At 52.9% G+C, this 21,308-nt stretch overlaps 1 protein-coding gene across 1 annotated transcript in view; it reads right to left on the reverse strand.

The window, feature by feature from the left end:
- Positions 1-20,480, reverse strand: part of TRIM8 (tripartite motif containing 8) — a 39,424-nt gene extending 18,944 nt beyond the window's left edge. Inside the window, exon 1 of the mRNA XM_038757963.1 lies at positions 17,766-20,480. Coding sequence (XP_038613891.1) covers positions 17,766-18,335 — 570 coding nt within the window. The 5' untranslated portion in view covers positions 18,336-20,480. The remainder of the gene's footprint in view (positions 1-17,765) is intronic.
- Between the last annotated feature and the right edge of the window lie 828 nt (positions 20,481-21,308).

Here is a 21,308-nt window from a genome sequence, read left to right on the forward strand (position 1 = left end):
GGCCCAGGTCCAAACATTGCAGCAGCTGGCCTGTTACTGTGGACGGCACAACCACCCTTCCTGTCTCACAAGCCCGCAACCTTGGGGTCATCCTTGACTCCGCTCTCTCATTCACCCCACGTATCCAATCCATCACCAAAGCCTGCCAGTCTCACCTTCACAACACCGAGATCCGCCCTTTCCTCTCCACCCAAACCGCTACCACATTAGTACAATCTCTCATCCTATCCCGACTGGATTACTGCATCAGCCCCCTTTCTGACCTCCCAACCTCCTGTCTCTCCCCAACTTCAGTCTATACTTTACTCTGCTGCCTGGATTATCTTTCTATTGAAACGTTCTGGGCATGTCACCCCCACCCCCCTCAAAAAACCCCAGTGGTTGACTATCAACCATCGTATCACACAAAACTCCTCTCTATTGGCTTCAAAGCTCTCCATCACCTTGCCCCTTCTTACCTCACCTCCTCTCTCTCCTTCTATATAACAGCCCGCACACTCCGCTCCTCTGGTGCTAACCACTGCCGCACTATGCCTCGTTCTCACCTGTCCCAATGTTGATCCTGGGCCCACATCCTATCTCTGGCCTGCAACACACTCCTTCCTCAAATCCGCCAATTCTACTCCCCCCTTCAGAGCCCTACTGAAGGCTCACCTCCTCCAGAAGGCCTTCCCAGATAAACCCCTCTTCCCTCAGCTCTCCCTCCCCTCCGCGTCATCCCCACTCGCTCCCTTTGCTCTATCCCCTTCTCCCTGCCCCACAGCACTTGTGTATAGACGTACATACCTATAATTCTATTTATTTATATCAATGCCTGTTTACTTGTTTTGATGTCTGTCTCCCCCTTCCAGACTGTAAGCCTGGTTTGGGCAGGGATTACCTCTATTGCTGAACTGTACTTTCTGAGCACTTAGTACAGTGCTCTGCACACAGTAAATGCTCAATAAATACAATTAAATGAATGAATGAGCAGGAGGGAAGGTAAGAGCAGGATGGAGATTCATACACACTTAGCTACAGGGGTGGCCTCATTCTCCTGTTCAGGTCAAAACGTTTCTGCTCGTCGGAACAGCCTGACAGCGGGACCCCAAGTGGGACACTACGACGGGGTGTGGCCCTGGGGCCCCCTCCGTCGGCCAGGCAGTACCCCCACAGAGATCAGGATGGACTTCATCACCAGCCACTGTAGTCTGGAGGCCTTTTTATGGTATGTTAAGCGCTTACTATGTGCCAGGCACCGAAGGTAATCGGGTTGGACACAGTCCACGTCCCACATGAGGCTCACTGTCTTAATCTTCATTTTACGGGTGAGGTAACGAGGTACGGAGAAGTTTAGTGACTTGTCAAACAGCAGGCAGATGGAAGAGCCAGAATTAGAACCCAGGTCCCGACTCTCAGGCCCGAGCCCAATCCACTAGGCCACGCTGTGTCACCCGTTTTGGTTCTTTAGGGCCTCACAAGTACGAGTCGTCGGAATTTTAAGTTTCCAAGCTTCTGGGGCAGACGGCACGTAACCGCCACCTAGATTGGAGGCTCACTGCCCACAGCTGGGTGGTTCGGAGGGAAGCTCGGAGACTCAATGTCTTAGGACACAATTCTCCCAGTAACTGCGGGAAACCAAACAGCAACAGGCCCCTCTCTGGTCCCGGCTGCCAACCACTACTTCCTAGACGTAGGGGATCCTAGGGGGAACAGCATAGTCTAGTGAAAAGAGTGCGGGCCTGGATATCAGAGGACCTGGGTTCTAATCCCAGCTTTGCCATCTGCCTGCTGGATGACCCTGGGCAAATCACTTCACTGCTCTGAGCCTCTGTTTCCTTGTGTGTAAAAACGGGATTCCACGCCTGTTCTCCCTCCCTGCTTAGACTTGGATCCCCATGAGGAACCAACGGTCCCCCACGAGAAGCAGCGTGGCCTAGTGGGCAGACCACGGGCCTGGGCGTCAGAAGGACCTGGGTTCTAATCCTGGCTCCGCCTCTTGTCTGATGTGTGACCTTGGGCAAGTCAATTCATTTCTCTGGGCCTCAGTTACCTCATCTGTAAAATGGAAACTAAGACCGCGAGTCCCACGTGGGACAGGGACTGCATCCAACCCGATAACCTTGAATCTACCCCAGTGTTTAGAGTAGTGCTTGGCACATGGTAAGCACTTAAATACCGTCATCACCACCACCAACCTGATTACCCGGTGCCTACCCCAGTGCCTAGCACGGTGCTTAGCACATAGGAAGGGCAATTATTTGGTTGGGGCCCCAGCTCTGGGCTGTAGGAAGCGGTGTCGGTGCCGAGGGGCTTCTCTGGTCCGTCCACGCCTGGTTCCGACCCGGAAGCCACAGCGGGTTTGGTTCGCGTGGGCCGAGTCTCTCACCGGTCCCCCGTCTGAGCAGGACTCCCACAGCTGCCTCTAAAGCCGGGCGCGGGCCGTTCCCGGGGCCCTAGCTGGGGGACTGCATTCCTCCGGGAGCCAACGGCCCTCCCGGGGTGGGTCTTGTGCCCCTTGCCAAACTGGTTTGCATTTCTCCTCCAGGGGCCCCATCCCTGGACTCGCTTCAGGCCAAGAGCCTGGGGTTCTTCCCTCCAACAGTCCAGGGTGGGGGCCCGTGCAGCCCCGGGGTTAGGGGGGGCTTCAAAGCCACTGCCGGTCTTGGCTCCCTAGCCCCCCAGAGGCGTTGCTGGAGTTGGCTGACAGTTAGCTGCCCGGCAAGGCACTCCGATACAGGACATTGGGGCTGCATAAAAGTTAATAAATAATAATAATAAAACCCTCAAGTCAACCTTGGAGAGAATCAAGGTCAGGAGGGAAACGGGGCCCCAGGGGCTTGACGCAGCAGCAGGCTTTGCAGAGTTTGCAAACAAGCAGGGGGCTGCGGCAGAAAAGGTGGGGGGGGGGGGGCCCTGAGGCTTGGAGAGGCCAGTTACTCCTGCAGAAGGTGGGCGGGAGCAGGTGCAGGTGGGCAGGGATGGGGGAGCCCCCTAAGGGAGAGAGTCCAAGGTAGATAGGCTGGGAGTAAATTTTCAAGCTGTCCTCTCATTCATTCAATCGTATTTATTGAGCGCTTACTGTGTGCAGAGCACTGTACTAAGCACTTGGGAAGTACAAGTAACAAGCAACATATAGAGACGGTCCCTACCCAACAGTGGGCTCACAGTCTAGAAGTCCTTCACTCTCGGCTTTCTTAACTCTGTTCTCCTCAGTCAATAGCACTTTCTGAGCACTTTCCATGGGCCAAGCTCTGTACTAGTCAGTTGGGTGAATAGAATAGTTAGCAGACACGATGGATCCCTGCTCTTAGGCCTTCTCTCCTACTTGAAACTTCCACCCTTCCCGGGTTTACCAAACCCCATCCCTCGCCTCCTCCAAATCGCTCCCCAAAGCGCCATGTCCTCAAGGAGACATTCCTGGAGCGACTCCTCACCCTCACCTACCTGGTGGCGTCATCCCAATTAGCCGCCTCAGCACTCACCAATTTATCTATCGCCTATCGTTTCTCTGGCGCCTGCTATTTAGAGCTATTCTCCCACTCCCAACCCAACACATTCATCGATCCCCGTCCGCTGTCTCTCTCTCCATTCGATCGCAAGCCCCAAGATTGGGACCGGTCTTCAACTTCTCTCACTCGTCCCAAGCGTCCGGTACGGTGCTCGGCTCATAGCGGGCGCTCGTTAAAACCTGGTGATGCTGACTTCTGGCCTGCTCCATGACTCACTGCACCTCCTTCCCCTCTTTGAGCTAGAGGCATGCTAGCTCCTGGGGTAGGTGTGGACACTTGGAGGGATCCCATTTGGAGCGGGCTCTGGTGGGGTGTGGGGGGAGTCCGGGGCGGGTCCACCCCCAGGGGCCTGGGAGGAGTCCGTCAGGTGAACAGATCCCTCCTGTTGCCTTCCCTGCTCACCGCCAACAGCCCCCCACTGACTCTGTCCTGCGGGGCCCCAGCAGGTTCCAACAGGATCAGGGGAACGGGTGGGTGTTCCAACAGGATGAAGCCAGGTAGATCAAGAAGCAGAGTGACACCCCCAAGCCCTACTGGGAGGGGAGGGGACCCGGGGGAGGTGGGGAGAGACACGTCGGACGGGCAGCCTTGCCTGTCCCCAATGTGCGGCCAAGAGAGCCGGTCCCAGGCGCTCTATAAGGCCAGAACCACTGCATCTCCCTTCTGGGGGGTCGGGGGTGTTCCCACCCGCTTTACCTGGCTGGGGAACGGGTGGAGAGAGAAGAGGAAGTCTCCCAGCTCCAGCTCGGCTCCCAAATTCCCATCACCCCAACTGCCTCCGCCCCTTCTGCCCTCTGGGAGGCCTGCCCCGACCACCCCCGTTGGAGATGGGGACACACACACGGTTTCCGAGCTGCTGAGCGGAATTAGCTTTTGCCATAGGGAGCGCTTCACACCAGGATGGGAGAACAAAGAGGCAGGCACAGAAAGCCGCCCTTTGTCTGCGAGCACAAACGCCGGGGCCGGGAGAACAGCGATTCCAGCGAAGCCGAGGCTGGCCTGCGGTTGGGGGTTCTCTCCCACTCCCCTTCCCTCCCCCCCACCCCCACATCATCACCTCTGCTTCTACCCCTGCCCCTCCTCCCCACTCCACCTGCAGCCCTCCCTCAGCTCCCGCCGATGCTACGGCCTCTCTCTCCTGCTCCACATACCCAGATAACAAAACCTAAACCTTACGGAGAATCTTGTCTCCTCTCCCCTCCCCCTTGTGCTGAGAAAGCCCCTGTCCCCATGCATTCATGCGCGCGCACACACACACACACACACAAAAACCAAGATGCTGGGCCACTGATGGAGCCTCTAGGCTCAAATGCAGCGTCAGCAGGACATAGGCTTGGTGCGGAACCTGGGGGGATGGGGCGACGGGTTGGGGGGGAGTCTGAGGCCCAGCCCACAAAACCACCAGCTCCGCTCGGACCTCCGGATTCCCCAACCGGAGCTTTGCCCGGTGGAAAAGGTGGAGACCCTGGAGAAAGGTCCTACCCTTCAGGGGATGTGGCCACGGCACCTTCCTGCTACCACCCAGGCCGCCTGGGCTGGGGGAAAAGGAAGAAGGGCAGACCAGACAGAGATCTTCTGGGCCAGCCCGCCCAAACTTGCTGGGCTGGGCTGGCCTGGCTGCCGGGCTGCAGAGCCTCAGATTTCAGGTAGGGGAGGGGAGGAGGTGGGCAGGGAGGAAGGACTAGAGAAAGTCGAAGCCCAGGGAGCAGCCATTCTTTAACAGTCATTGATAGGGGTTCCCGACTCTGCTCACAGCGCCTCAAATTCACTGTCCGAGGCAACCCCCTTCACTCCCTACGCCCCCAAATGACACCCAGAACTAGTCTCTGGCCGCCCACCAGCCCAACCTTCCCCTGCAAGATGGAGGAAATTGTGAAAAAGAAGCCCCAGGACTAAGCAGCCCTCGGACCCCGGGGAATCAATACCAGATATGGGTGTGGAGTGGAGGGGCCAGAGGAAGGAGAGGGGAAGCCAGCCCACCTTGGGGAATGGGTTATTTGGGAGCCCCTTCCACACACCCACTTCTAGATTCTGCCTGGGCCTTCCAGGACCAAACCTCCAGAGTCCAGGGAGGACCACACAGCCAAACCGCTCTCCCAGCATCCCTGGCACTTTCTGGGCTGGGTCCATTTTAAAACTCTTTCAACGGGAAGCTCCAAATCAACCCTGTAAAGGCCTCCTCACACTCTGCCTTCAGCAGTGGCTCCAGCACCTTTTGGGGAGGCCAATTCAGAGAGGCAGGGTGGGATGGGGGAGAGAGGGTGACATTCTCATCTGGGAAATAGGAATTTGACTCTTTTCAACTTCTGCTTGGCTTCCAAGAGAAGGCAACAGATCTGTCCAGGTCAGAACCCAGGCAAGAGTCACTGAGTCAAATTCTCTCACTGGAAACACACACACACACACACACACACACACTCTCCACCCCCACCCCACCCCTCTGGCCTGGCCCCCCCTGCTTCCCCCGACTCCCCCCAAGTGATGGCTATGTATGCTCCTCTTGGCCCCTAGGATCCCTCGGTGCTCAACACCTTGAAGGGGACAGGACGGGAGGGAGGTTCCCAGCTGGATTCTCCAGACAGCTTCCACCTCTTCTCCATCCCCAAAACCCTTTGACCTGGGCTAGTGGACTTTATGCAACAGCCTTCTCCTCAAACAGCCCAGTCTGACCTTTCCCTACTCCCTCTGAAAACACTCAACTTTCTTCTGCCCAGAATGCCCTCTCTGAAGTTCCAGGCCCAAGGCTCTCTAGGGTAACTCAAGGTCTGATTCTCTGCCTGATTCTCAAAGACCCACGAGAGGGAGAAAGGGGTGACCCACCAGCAGAAGTAATTTTGTTATCTACTAAATGCAATGCTGTATGCTAAGTGTTTAGGAAAGGACAACTGAAGCGAAATCCACATTCCCTGCCCACTAGGAGTTTACAATCTAGTGAAAAGTTTACAACCTAACAGACCCTCCCCGTCAGGTGAAAAACAGCCATCCCCACCCTCCTGGGATTTGGGCGGGCTGAAGGGACATGTCTTCCAAATCACCAGACCGGAGCAGGCCCACTCCACCTGAAAATCTACAAGTACTAGAGCAGGTAAAACAAAAGTTGCGGCATCATCAATTCCGGACACCGTCTATGTCAAGGCCTCAAAACCCCTGTCACCAGAGTCTCTGAGAGTTGTGGACCAACAGGAGAGATGGATCTCTTTGCTGAACCCCATTTAGGGGGTAGGGTAGGAAGGTGGTTTAGGCATCAATTTGTGGAGAAGGAAGGGGAAAAAATGGCTTTGAAACCAAGGGTCCCAGTGTCAGGGTGCTAGGAATAGATCAGTATAAGCTCCTTGTGGGCAGGGACTGTGTCTACCAGCTCTACCGTGCTGAACTTTTCCAAGCCCTTAGTACCGTGCTCTCTACCTGTGTAAATGCCATTGACAAGATATTTATATGAACAGAATTGGAGTTAGAGGAATCGACTGTATTTGGAAGCCTCAGAAGTGTTCGGTCCCAGAAGGAAGCCCAGACCTATGCTCCCTAGGACCCCGAGACAGAGGGGAGAGGGAAGGAGTGACACTCAACTGAGCCTCAGAGCTCTGCTCCCATCTCCGGCAGCCCAGGATCAACCTCCACACTGCCCAGTGAGGGAGCCAGTCGAGGTAGGGTGGGAGGAGCAGGAAAGGAGGGTATATTGGTACCCTTCCTCCTTCCCCATCCCCCAGCTGCTCCCAGCTGGCATGTTTCAATCCACTTTATTGAGGATGTTGGCTAATACAATTCTGGCCCATCCCCCTTGGGCTAAAAAAAAGCACCCATTCACCCTTCCGCTTCTGGGGAGCAATGCCTATCAATCAATCAATGGCATTTACTGAGTGCTTGCTTGGTGCAAGAGCACTGAACTAAGCGCTCAGGAGGAAGCAATCTGTGAGGAGATGGGGAAGGAAGACGAGCCCTTAAAGGGAAGGAAGGAGGAGGGCAAGGATCAGCTTCCTCTTTTAGAAGAACGTCAGGGTCCCTACCCTTCATCCCATCCCAGAAAAGCAGCGTGGCTCAGTGGAAAGAGCACGAGCTTTGGAGTCAGAGGTCATGGGTTCGAATCCCGGCTCCTCCATGTCTGCTGTGTGACCTTGGGCAAGTCACAACTTCTCTGTGCCTCAGTTACCTCATCTGTAAAATGGGGATTACGACTGTGAGCCCCACGTGGGACAACTTGATCACCTTGTATCCCCCCCAGCGCTTAGAATAGTGCTTTGCACATAGTAAGCGCTTAACAAATGCTATTATTATTATTATCCCACCCCTGCTCTACCCTGCTTACTCCGTCAAGACCACTAAACTTTGTAACAAGATGGATAATTGGATTTCAAATCCATCTTCCAGTTTCCCGGTGGGCCCTGGTGCGACCCCAGGGAGAGGGAAGGGTTGGGGCTGGCAGGCCTCAGCTCCCCCACGCTGGAGAGAAGTGCAGGAAGGTGGGGCCTTCGTGGACATGGGGCTCCGTCCCAGATTGAGGCTTTGGGCTCTCCAACTCACTGAGCTTTTTTTTCTTTTTTTCTTTTCATCTGAACCTCAGTTTCGCCCTCTGGAAAATGCTCTCACAGGGAGCCCTAGGGGTTTCAGAGTCCAGCAGCTCTGAACTCGAGTTCAGTTGGCAGAGAACCCGGCCCCTTAAACACCAAGTCACCGGACCTTCGCTGTGCCTCTCCCAAGCTCTGAAGGGGAACAAGCCCCAAGGGCTTCCTCCCATTCCACTGCCTGCTAATTCTGCCCCTGCCTTGCCCCATGCCCTGGATGTGGGGGGAGAGGGGGCGGAACAGAGACTCTTCGGACCCCTGCACAAGCTCTGGAACGGCTCCCAGAGATGCAGAAGCCCGGCTGGGGGCATTCATTCAGACCTCCCCTTTCCACAGGGGGCCTTCCCCACTCCCGCCCTCAGCTACATATCAAAAGCCCCTGGTTTATCCTCCCCTTAGCACATCTGGGCAGAGAAGTCAGCATCAAAGGGATACGGCCTAGGCCGCTCCTTCTACCCCCAACTCTTATCAGGCAGTACAGGCCTGCTCCCTCCCCCATCTCTCTCACCCCCCCACCCCCTCTTGTATCCTGGCAAATACCGACTTCCTCCTTGCCCCACACCCACCTTCCTGCATCCAGTTTAGAAGACTCCTTCCCCCTTTTCTTTTTTCACTGCCATTTCCCCCCCGGTCAACATATCCTCGAGAGACTGGGTAGGCTAGGATCGGACAAACGGAACAGGACTGAGTTATTCCAGGCCTTTACCAAAAACAAGGGGTCTGTTCATTTTGGGGTCACACAGTTTCCTCCCACACCTACTCCTGGCTTGGAAAACCCTGACCAGCAAATGGCCAGCTCTGGGCCCCTCTAAGAAAGGAGTCATTTTCCAAGGCCAGAGTCCAGAGCCCCCAGCCAGGGCAGCAAATGGGAGAACCAGGGCCTCCCAGGGAGACCCACCCAACCCTGGCTCCCACACCCCGACTGGCAAGGCTGTTTGCTCCCAGGAACCTAACAGCTGAATTCTGGAGGGGCAGTGGGGTTTGTTGTTTCAAAAACTGGTTCTGTTAGTTCCCCGCTTGCCCTCAGGTGGGGGCTGCCTGCAGAATGGGGCCAAAGCTGTTTAATAAATAAAAAGAGAATTACAAATGGCCCACGAACGATGCTCGCCTAGACCATTTAAAGTGCTTTTCCAACATAAATAATTGAAAATAAGTGACAGGCCAAGAAGTCACATTTCTAAATGAAGATGGGAGATGGAAAACTGCCCGACTGAAAACAGTTAAAACCCCGAGGAACGTAGTACGACTGGGTTTTTAAAGATGCTGAGCTCACAAATACACATGCCCATATCAAAACCTCGCAGAGCTACACACACACACACACACAATATCCCAAAATACCAGCTGCCTTTAAAGTTCTGTGCTCTCCTCTACCCCCCTCTCCTTTATTCTTTTTTAAGAACTAGTGGTGGTCTCTGGGCCTGGTGGCCTGCTGCACTACTCTGTGAATCATTACTGAAAATGCACACACAGGGAAAGGTCGGAGACACCAACCTACCTCCCCGAAACCGGGGAGTGGAGCCGGCAGCCAGAAAGGGGCCCTCTGCTTTCTGGGCAACTCAGTATAGATCGGCCTTGGTTATCGGAAAAACCCAAAAGCAGCAGCCACGGCACCGCGGTCACTCTCCCCGGCCCCAGCCCTTGCCCCCACCCTCCTCGGGGACCCTCCTCCAGGTGCCAAGGTCAGGGGCAGGTCTGGGGGTGAGGAGCTGGACATCTTGTTTTCTCCTGCCTTTGCACTTTTTTCTGTTGCGGCTCTCCCTCCTGCCCCTTTTAAATCTTATTAATAGCACTGGTGTCTCCCAGATCTCTTTCTGTGGGTAGGGCAAAGACCTCACCCCTCCCTGGGGCCGGCCTTTGGTTTTTCCCCCAAATCTGAGGCTGCAGTGGTCTGCTCCACGCTGCCCTCCCCGCAACCCCCGATCAACCTCACATTCTCCCAAGCCTTTCTTCAGAGGCTAACTGGGCCGTTCCCTGCACAGAAACCCCAGCGGCTGGCTATCCAATTGGAAAGTTGTTATACAGCAATTTTTATTTATTACTCTCCACCCCCGTTCCCCATCCTCTTCAGGCCTTTTTTTTTCAAGTTTTTTATTGCTAAATGGTGACTCATTCTGGCTGCTTTAACACACACTCACTCGAAGCCTTCCCCCCCCCATTTTACAGTAATTCGCCTGGGCAGCCCTTTGAAGAGTGTCTGCATCCCCAGTGGGTCCTCCTCTTGGCACATACCACCACTGCCCCCCCACCCCCCCAAAAACTTGTCCGGTCCTTCCAGACCTGGTTATAAAAAGGGCTGGTGCCCCCATCCCCCCTCTTCCTCCTCCTATTCTCAACATGGGCCTTGATGAGTTGGCAGAGAAGGTCGTGTGTTTGGGGTGGGTGAGAGAGAGAAAAAGAGAGACACAGACAGGAGGGACTCCTTCAATCCCTCCCACCAGGAGCGTGAATTCAGAACTCAGTCCCAGAATTCAGAATTCAGTCCCCAGAAAGTGAAAGAGCTGGGTGTGCAGGTGGCTGGGGTTCCCCAAATTGAAGGTTGGGGAGGGGGTGCATTGGCAGGGAGCACAAAGAGCAGGGAAATACCCTTCGCCCCGGAGCCCGCTGAAAGGCTGGAAACACTGCATCATCCGGAGCCTCTAGGTCCCATCAGGGAGGGGAGGTGTGCACGATGGACTTGATGGGGGGAGCGGGGAGACGACAGAGGGAGGGGTGCTGCGATTTGACATTGACGGGCTTTACAATGGGAGGGATGCACGGTCATCAACGCGGCTCACAGCCCAGGGGAGCGAGCTGCCTGAAACCAGATTTCAACGCAGCTCAACCTTAAACCTACTGGATTTTCGCCCCCACCGCTCCCCTCTCTCTCTCCCCCTCATCCGGGAGCGGTGCTGGAAACCGGGCCGGCTGAAAAGGTCTCAGGGCAACGGGTGACAAATCCCAAATCCCTGCAGTGGAAAGCAAATACTTGAAAGATTGTTCATCCGGACGGAGGGGCGCGCGCTCTCGCTCTCTCTCGCCTCTTGACACCCTGCTTCTGGAATAACGCTTGGAAAAGGTGGTCCGGTCCTCCGTGGATTTCCATTCTTTCTCCATCTGAATAAACACAGCTCTCCCCTCTTTCCTCCCCGCCGCCCCCCACCTCCCCCAACATGTGTTTCTAATGGAGCTTGAAGCTAACATGGCTGCTTTTGTTTACTTCCTAATTGGTATGCCAGCATCATGTATCATGTCAGCCCAGCAATGGCACCGGGACGTTCATTACATAAACAGCAGCTGGGGAGCCGGCAACCGGGGTCACTGACACGGTGATTTCATGAAGGTCCTATATAAACACCGCCTGCCTTAAAAGAACCCCCCCGCCACCCAAAAAAAAAATCCTAAAACCCCAGTCAGAAGATTAAATCCGGATGCTCCGCAGCACGCTGCAATAGGACTACATATACACACGTCTGTATGTGCAAAATTGGGGCTGTCACCCTGAGAATCTTCTCCCACTGCGGTTCGGTGGAAAGAGCCCGGGCTTGGGAGTCGGAGGTCACGGGTTCAAATCCCTGCTCCGCCGCTTGTCAGACTTTTAGACTGTGAGCCCACCGTTGGGTAGGGACTGTCTCTATGTGTTGCCAATTTGTACTTCCCAAGCGCGTAGTACAGTGCTCTGCACATAGTAAGCGCTCAATAAATACGACTGATTGATTGTCAGCTGTGTGACTCCGGGCAAGTCACAACTTCTCTGTGCCTCGGTTACCTCATCTATAAATGGGGATTAAAACTGGGAGCCCCTCGTGGGACAACCTGATCAGCTGGTATCCTCCCCGGCGCTTAGAACAGTGCTTTGCACATAGTGAGCGCTTAATAAATGCCATTATTATTATTATCCAACTTTCCCAGGAGTTTTATGGCGTGGGTGGGAAGAGGGAGAGAAAAGCAAAATTCAGGCCTGGCCGTCTCACCCAAGGTCCCCAGGCCTCCCCCTTCTAGACTGTAAGCCCGTTGTTGGGTAGGGACCGTCTCTCTATGTTGCCGACTTGTACTTCCCAAGCGCTTAGTCCTAGGCTCTGCACACAGTAAGCGCTCAATAAATACGACTGAATGAACGACAGGTGATTTTTCTTTTTTTTTTTTTTACCCTTCCCCTGCCTCCCCTCTGCAACTGTCGCATGCAGTTATGTATTTCTCTTTTACAAAAATCCCCCCACCCAGACCGCAGGCGTCCTCCCTCCTTGCCCTCCCGAAGCAGTGTGGCTCAGTGGAAAGAGCCCGGGCTCTGGAGTCAGAGGTCATGGGTTCAAATCCCGGCTCCGCCAACTGTCAGCTGTGTGACTTTGGGCAAGTCGCTTAACGTCTCTGGGCCTCAGTGACCTCATCTGTCAAATGGGGAGGAAGACTGTGAGCCCCCCGTGGGACCACCTGATCACCTTGTAACCTCCCCAGGGCTTGGAACAGGGCTTTGCACATGGTAAGCGCTTAATCAATGCCATTATTGTTATTATCTGGTCTGTGGCACCGCCCATGCCCGAGGGGTTAGTTAGGTTAGTTAGTTAAGGATTAGTTAGGGTCCCTTCTAGACTGTGAGCCTGCTGTTGGGCAGGGACCGTCTCTATATATTGCTGACTTGTACTTCCCAAGCGCTTAGTACTGTGCTCTGCACAAAGTAAGCGCTCAATAAATACGATTGAATGAATGAATGAATAATGTTGGTATTTGTTAAGCGCTTACTATGTGTCAAGCACTGTTCTAAGCGCTTGAGTAGATACAAGGTAATCAAGTTGTCACACGCAGGGCTCACGGTCTTCATCCCCATTTTACAGATGAGGTAACTGAGCCACAGAGAAGTGAAGTGACTCACCCAAGGTCACATAGCCGACAAGTGGCGGGGCCGGGATTAGAACCCAGGACCTTCGACTCCTAGGCCTGGGGTCTTTCCAGCAAGCCACGCTTCGTGGCTCGGTGGAAAGGGCGTGGGCTTTGGCGTCAGAGGCCATGGGTTCAAATCCCAGCTCTGCCAATTGTCAGCTCTGTGACTTTGGGGAAGTCACTTCACTTCCCTCAGCTGTAAAATGGGGTTTAAGACTGTGAGCCCCCCGTGGGAAAACCTGATCACCTTGGAACCTCCCCAGCAGCTTAGAACAGTGTTTTCCAGTGCTTAGAACAGTGCTTGGCACATAGTAAGCACTTAACAAATACCAACATTGTTATTATTATTATTATTGGCACATAGTAAGCGCTTAACAAATACCAACATTATTATTATCATTAGGCACATAGTAAGTGCTTAACTAATACCAACATTATTATTATTATTATTAGGCACATAGTAAGTGCTTAACAAATACCAACATTATTATTATTATTATTATTAGGCGCATAGTAACAACATTATTATTATTATTATTGTTATTTGTAACATAGTAAGCACTTAACAAATACCAACATTATTATTATTATTAGGCACATAGTACCAACATTATTATTATTATTAGGCACATAGTAAGTGCTTAACTAGTGCCAACATTATTATTAGGCACATAGTAGGCACTTAACAAATACCAACATTATTATTAGTAGTAGTAGGCACATAGTAAGCGCTTAACAAATACCAACATTATTATTATCATTAGGCACATAGTAAGTGCTTAACTAATACCAACATTATTATTATTATTATTAGGCACATAGTAAGTGCTTAACAAATACCAACATTATTATTATTATTATTATTAGGCACATAGTAACATTATTATTATTATTATTATTATTATTTGTAACATAGTAAGCACTTAACAAATACCGACATTATCATTATTATTAGGCACATAGTACCAACATTATTATTATTATTATTTGGCACATAGTAAGTGCTTAACAAATACCAACATTGTTATTATTATTAGGCACATAGTACCAACATTATTATTATTATTTGGCACATAGTAAGTGCTTAACTAGTACCAACATTATTATTAGGCACATAGTAGGCACTTAACAAATACCAACATTATTAGTAGTAGTAGTAGGCACATAGTAAGCGCTTAACAAATACCAGCATTATTATTATTATTAGGCACATAGTACCAACATTATTATTATTATTATTATTTGGCACATAGTAAGTGCTGAACTAGTACCAACATTATTATTAGGCACATAGTAGGCCTTCTAGACTGTGAGCCTGCTGTTGGGTAGGGACCGTCTCTATGTGTTGCTGACTAATCCTTCCCAAGCGCTTAGTCCAGTGCTTTGCACACAGTAAGCGCTCAATCAATCAATCAATCGTATTTATTGAGCGCTCACTGTGTGCAGAGCACTGGACTAAGCGCTTGGGAAGAACAAGTTGGCAACAATACGATTGATTGATTGATTGATTGATAGTAGGCACTTAACAAATACCAACCTTCTCCCCCTTTTAGACTGTGAGCCCACTGTTGGGTAGGGACCATCTCTATGTGTTGCCAACTTGTACTTCCCAAGCGCTTAGTCCAGTGCTCTGCACACAGTAAGCACTCAATAAATACAATTGATTGATTGATTGATTTTACTTGTTCATATCTATTCTATTTATTTTATCTTGTTAGTATGTTTGGTTTTGTTCTCTGTCTCCCCCTTTTAGACTGTGAGCCCACTGTTGGGTAGGGACTGTCTCTATGTGTTGCCAATTTGTACTTCCCAAGCGCTTAGTACAGTGCTCTGCACATAGTAAGCGCTCAATAAATACGATTGATGATGATGATGATGATTATTAGGCACATAGTAAGCGCTTCGCAAATACCCCCATTCCTATTATTATTATGCTCGAACCCCCAGTGGCCAGAAAAGCCAAGGATGCGCCCGCCCCGCGTGCCAAGTGCTTAGTCCAGCGCTGTGCACACAGTAAGTGCTCAATCAATCAATCAATCGTATTCATTGAGCGCTTACTGTGTGCAGAGCACCGTACTAAGCGCTTGGAAAGTACAAGTTGGCAACAATACGATTGACTGATTGATAGTAGGCGCTTAACAAATACCAAGATTCTTATTATTAGGCATATAGTAAGTGCTTCGCAAATACCCCCATTCCTATTATTATTATGCTCGAACCCCCAGTGGCCAGAAAAGCCAAGGATGTGCCCGCCCCGCGCGCCAAACAGTTGATTGATTGATTGATTATTATTAGGCGCATAGTCAGTGCTTCACAAACACCCCCATTCCTATTATTATTATGCTCAACCCCCAGTGGCCAGAAAAGCCAAGGATGTGCCCGCCCCGCGCGCCAAGCGCTTAGTCCAGCGCTGTGCACACAGTAAGCGCTCAATCAATCAATCGTATTGAGCGCTTACTGTGTGCAGAGTACTGTACTAAGCGCTTGGGAAGTACAAGTTGACAACAATACGATTGACTGATTGATACTAGGCGCTTAACAAATACCAAGATTCTTATTATTAGGCATATAGTAAACGCTTCGCAAATACCCCCATTCCTATTATTATTATGCTCGAACCCCCAGTGGCCAGAAAAGCCAAGGACGCGCCCGCCCCACGCGCCAAGCGCTTAGTCCAGCGCTGTGCACACAGTAAGCGCTCAATCAATCAATCAATCAATCATATTCATTGAGCGTTTACTGTGTGCACAGCACCGTACTAAGCGCTTGGGAAGTACAAGTTGACAACAATACGATTGATTGACAGTAGGCGCTTAACAAATACCAAGATTCTTATTATTAGGCATATAGTAAGCGCTTCGCAAATACCCCCATTCCTATTATTATTATGCTCGAACCCCCAGTGGCCAGAAAAGCCAAGGATGCGCCCGCCCCGCGCACCAAGCGCTGTGCACAGAGTAAGCACTCAATCAATTGTATTCATTGAGCGCTTACTATGTGAAGAGCACAGTACTAAGCGCTTGGGAAGTACAAGTTGGCAACAATACAACTGACTGATTGATTGATAGTAGGCGCTTAACAAATACCAAGATTCTTATTATTAGGCATACAGTAAGCGCTTTGCAAATACCCCCATTCCTATTATTATGCTCGAACCCCCAGTGGCCAGAAAAGCCAAGGATGCGCCCGCCCCGCGAGCCAAACGATTGATTGATTGATTGATTAGTATTAGGCGCATAGTCAGCGCTTCGCAAATACCCCCATTCCTATGATTATTATGCTCGAACCCCCAGTGGCCAGAAAAGCCAAGGACGCGCCCGCCCCACGCGCCAAGCGCTTAGTCCAGCGCTGTGCACACAGTAAGCGCTCAATCAATCAATCAATCAATCATATTCATTGAGCGCTTACTGTGTGCACAGCACCGTACTAAGCGCTTGGGAAGTACAAGTTGACAACAATACGATTGATTGACAGTAGGCGCTTAACAAATACCAAGATTCTTATTATTAGGCATATAGTAAGTGCTTTGCAAATACCCCCATTCCTATTATTATTATGCTCGAACCCCCAGTGGCCAGAAAAGCCAAGGATGCGCCCGCCCCGCGCACCAAGCGCTGTGCACACAGTAAGCACTCAATCAATTGTATTCATTGAGCGCTTACTATGTGAAGAGCACAGTACTAAGCGCTTGGGAAGTACAAGTTGGCAACAATACAACTGACTGATTGATTGATAGTAGGCGCTTAACAAATACCAAGATTCTTATTATTAGGCATACAGTAAGCGCTTCGCAAATACCCCCATTCCTATTATTATGCTCGAACCCCCAGTGGCCAGAAAAGTCAAGGATGCGCCCGCCCCGCGCGCCAAACGATTGATTGATTGATTGATTAGTATTAGGCGCATAGTCAGCGCTTCGCAAATACCCCCATTCCTATTATTATTACGGTCGAACCCCCAGTGGCCAGAAAAGCCAAGGACGCGCCCGCCCCGCGCGCCAAGCGCTTAGTCCAGCGCTGTGCACACAGTAAGCGCTCAATCAATCAATCAATCGTATTCATTGAGCGCTTACTGTGTGCAGAGCACCGTACTAAGCGCTTGGGAAGTACAAGTTGACAACAATACGATTGACTGATTGATTGATAGTAGGCGCTTAACAAATACCAAGATTCTTATTATTAGGCATACAGTAAGCGCTTCGCAAATACCCCCATTCCTATTATTATGCTCGAACCCCCAGTGGCCAGAAAAGTCAAGGATGCGCCCGCCCCGCGTGCCAAACGATTGATTGATTGATTGATTAGTATTAGGCGCATAGTCAGCGCTTTGCAAATCCCCCCATTCCTATTATGATTATGGTCGAACCCCCAGTGGCCAGAAAAGCCAAGGATGCCCCCGCCCCGCGCGCCAAACGATTGATTGATTGATTGATTAGTATTAGGCGCATAGTCAGCGCTTCGCAAATCCCCCCATTCCTATTATTATTACGCTCGAACCCCCAGTGGCCAGAAAAGCCAAGGATGCGCCCACCCCGCGCGCCAAACGGTTGATTGATTGATTGATTGATCCTTATTGGGCACATAGCGCTTCGCAAATACCCCCGTTCCTACGATTATTATGCTGGAACCTCCAGTGGCCAGAAAAGCCAAGGATGCGCCCGCCCCGCGCACCAAACGGTTGATTGATTGATTGATTGATTCTTATTAGGCACATAGCGCTTCGCAAACACCCCCGTTCCTATGATTATTACGCTGGAACCCCCAGGGGCCAGAAAAGCCAAGGATGCGCCCGCCCCGCGCGCCGCGCCCGGGGGGCAGGTGCGCCCGGCGGGTAGGCCCGAAAAGGCCGGAATACTTGCCCGGATCTCATTCCTCCGGATCTCCACGTCGCAGACGGAGTGTCCCTGATGGGCGCCGCTGTAGTAGCAGCAGAACTGGCAGACGGCCACCTGCTCGGCGTCGCAGTGGTAGAGGCGGTAGGCGTTGTGCTGCGGGCAGCTCCAGGCCCGGACCTCGTCGGCCTCGACCAGGAGGTGCCCGCGGGCGGTGGACGGCTGCTGCAGGTGGGTCTGCACGTGGGACTGGCAGCAGGGCGCCTCGCAGCGCAGGCAGATCTTCTGCGCGGGCAGCGGCGGGCCTCGCCGGCAGAACACGCAGTGCAGCAGGGCGGCCGGCCGCTCCACGTGCAGGGCGTTGAACTTCTCCACGATGTTGGCCAGCTTCAGGTTCTTCTCCAGCCCCGGCTTCTGGTTGTAGGCCTGGTTGCACTCGGGGCAGCGCACCAGGCCGCCCTCCTTGGCCCAGGCCTCCCCGATGCAGCCCCGGCAGAAGTTGTGCTTGCACGGCAGCTGCACGGGCTCCACGAAGACGTGCAGGCAGATGGGGCAGATGAGCTCCTCCTCGAAGCAGTTCTTCCAGTTCTCGGCCATCGTTGCCGGCCGCTTAGGACGGTGAGCGCTCGACAAACGCGGTTCGGTGAATGATGGAGGGGGGCGGGGAGGGGGCCGCCTGCCTCCCCCTCCGACCCCCGGGTGGAAAGGAGGGGACCCCCCTTCTCACCCACACACCCGGCCAAAATCCAGGACGGTCCCCAGGCCACCGGCGGCGGACATGCGGGTCCAAGTCGGTCGTATTGAGCGCTTACAGCGTGCAGGGCACTGTACTAAGCGCTTGGCAAGGCCAAGTTGGCCGGTGCGAACCCCCACTTACCCAAGGTCAGGAGGGGCGGCCCCAGCCCCATCCACGTCCCTCCCCACCCCCAGTACGATCCAGATGCGGGACACCGGGAAAAAAAAACGGATTTCTCCCTCCTTTAACCCCTCTCCCGCACCCCAATCCCGGCTGGGAACCGGAGCGGGCCCGGCCGCTCACTCATTCAAGATGAAATTCCAGTCCGCGGCCGGAGAAGCCCGGCCCTCCCTCCCTCCCTCCTCCTCTTCTTCTTCTCACAAATAGAAACGGAAGGGGGAGGGGAAAAAAAAAAGGGGGAGGGAAGGGGGAGAAAAGTAAAAAAAAAAATGGGGAGGGGGACGCTTCCAGTCTTTCTCCTCGTCTCCCGGGTGAGTTTCCTCCCCGCACCTCCGGCTCTTTAAATCGGAAAGCAGAAGGCCGCTCTGCCCCCGCTCCCCGGAATCCAAGCCCGGGCCGCTGGGAAAACAAGCCTTGATCCAAGTGGGAAGGAATTTTTCTCCACTGCTAATGCACAACGCTGCCCAAGTCCTTCCTCCTCCTCCCCCACTTTCTTTTCTTCTTTCCCGGGGCCTAGGGAGGCCTCAACTCTGGGCCATTCCGGGGAGACGGGGCTCAGTCCCCAGCCATCTTGGGAATTTCTTTTTTCTTTTAAAGAGGAAAAAATAAAAGGCGGATTGACCCCCCCACACACCCCCTCGGTAATCAAAACCAAACCGATTCCAACCAGCCAGTCCTTCGCTAGAGTCTCCCTGCCCCGGCCGGCGCCTCCTCCAGCCGCTGCCTCTGTTCAGCCGAGGGGAAACTCCGGATGGAGACTGTGCGAGTCAGCAGCTGCTGCTGTTGCCTTTTGGCTTTATCGTCAGATCAAAAAAAAAAAAAAAAAAGCCAACACACAACTCATCACAGCCACCTTCAGCCATCTTGGGTGTGGGGGTTAAAAAAAAAATCCGTTTAATAAAAATAGACGTCTCGAGACCCTTCTCCCCCCCCTCCCTTTTAGTAATAATAAAAATAATTATCTGCCAGAGAGAGGAAGCTCGGGGCTGCTCTTTCTCTGCCCTCCTTCCTCTCCGCCCCCCGGCCAAACACAGGAGGTAGGCGATCCCCTCCCTCGGTTTGGAGGGGATAAAAAGAAGGAAAATTAAGCCGTATCCGTGTTTCACCGGGAAGGACACACAGGAGGTGGGCGATCCTGTCCCTCGGTTTGGAGGGGCTAAAAAGGAGAAGCAAAATTAAGCCGTATCCGTGTTTCACCGGGAAGGACACACAGGAGGTGGGCGATCCCGTCCCTCGGTTTGGAGGGGATAAAAAGAAGCAAAATCAAGCCGTATACGTGTTTCACCGGGAAGGACACACAGGAGGTGGGCGATCCCGTCCCTCAGTTTGGAGGGGATAAAAAGGAGAAGCAAAATCAAGCCGTATACGTGTTTCACCGGGAAGAACACTTCACCACGCCTCAAGAGGGGCAGGCTGCGGGACTGGGTTATAAATAAATGGTGCCTAACAGCTCTGGATGGGCTAGATGTTGGGTAACGACGAGGCGGGGCCGGCGGCCCCCCCTCCCCACCCCTCTTAAATATTCCAACCTCCAATTGACGATGGGTGTGAGTGAAGGCCCGGCTGGGGAGATGGAGGGGCTCTGTTCCGTCCGGGGATGGAGCAGGGGGGTGCTAAGCCCGAAGGCTGCATCCATCCATCCCCTTCTCCCACCTCCTCCTCCTCCTGCAGAGCCTGCTTCACCTCCAGCTGCCCAGCCGGCCTTTCCATCGACTTCTTTCAAACTGGGAACGGGGGAGGGAGTGGACAGGAGGAGGAGGAAGAGGAGGAGGGTGGTTTAATGAATGCCTGCTTAGCTCGGGGGAGGGGAAAGCGGTCCGGTCCGGATGTGTCGCTGCCACCCCTTCGCCCGTCCATCCATCCGTCGGGGGCTGCACCAGGCCAGGCCGCAGAAGGAGGAATCGGCTCCGCCCATTGGCCCGCCGCCGTCACGTGACCCGCCCCCATTCGCTACATCAAACGGGCCGCGCGCGCGCCGCCGCTCTTAAAAGGGCAACGGCGCGCACCCCCTGGCGGCCCCGCTTCCCGTCGCTGCGTCCTCCCCGGGCCCCAGCCCCGAGCGCGTCTGCGGCTTTAAAGAGAGGCGCCGAAGGCGCACGCCTGCATCTGTCAATCAATCAATTTATTGAGCACTTACTGTGTGCAGAGCACCGTACTGAGCGCTTGGGAAGTCCAAGTTGGCAACATGTAGAGACGGTCCCTACCCAACAGTGGGCTCACAGTCTAAAAGGGGGAGACAGAGAACAAAACCAATCAATTGTATTTATTGAGCGCTGACTGTGTGCAGAGCACTGTACTGAGCGCTTGGGAAGTCCAAGTTGGCAACATCTAGAGACAGTCCCTTCCCAACAGTGGGCTCACAGTCTAAAAGGGGGAGCCAGAGAACAAAACCAATCAACCGTATTTATAGAGCGCTGACTGTGTGCGGAGCACTGTACAGAGCGCTTGGGAAGTCCAAGTTGGCAACATATAGAGATGGTCCCTACCCAACAGTGGGCTCACAGTCTAAAAGGGGGAGACAGAGAACAAAACCAATCAATCGTATTTATTGAGCGCTTACTGTGCGCAGAGCATTGTACTAAGCACTTGGGAAGTCCATGTTGGCAATATATAGAGACAGTCCCTACCCAACAGTGGGCTCACAGTCTAAAAGG

The sequence above is a fragment of the Tachyglossus aculeatus genome, chromosome 16 (genome assembly GCF_015852505.1).
Source record: "Tachyglossus aculeatus isolate mTacAcu1 chromosome 16, mTacAcu1.pri, whole genome shotgun sequence".
Classification (NCBI taxonomy): domain Eukaryota; kingdom Metazoa; phylum Chordata; class Mammalia; order Monotremata; family Tachyglossidae; genus Tachyglossus; species Tachyglossus aculeatus.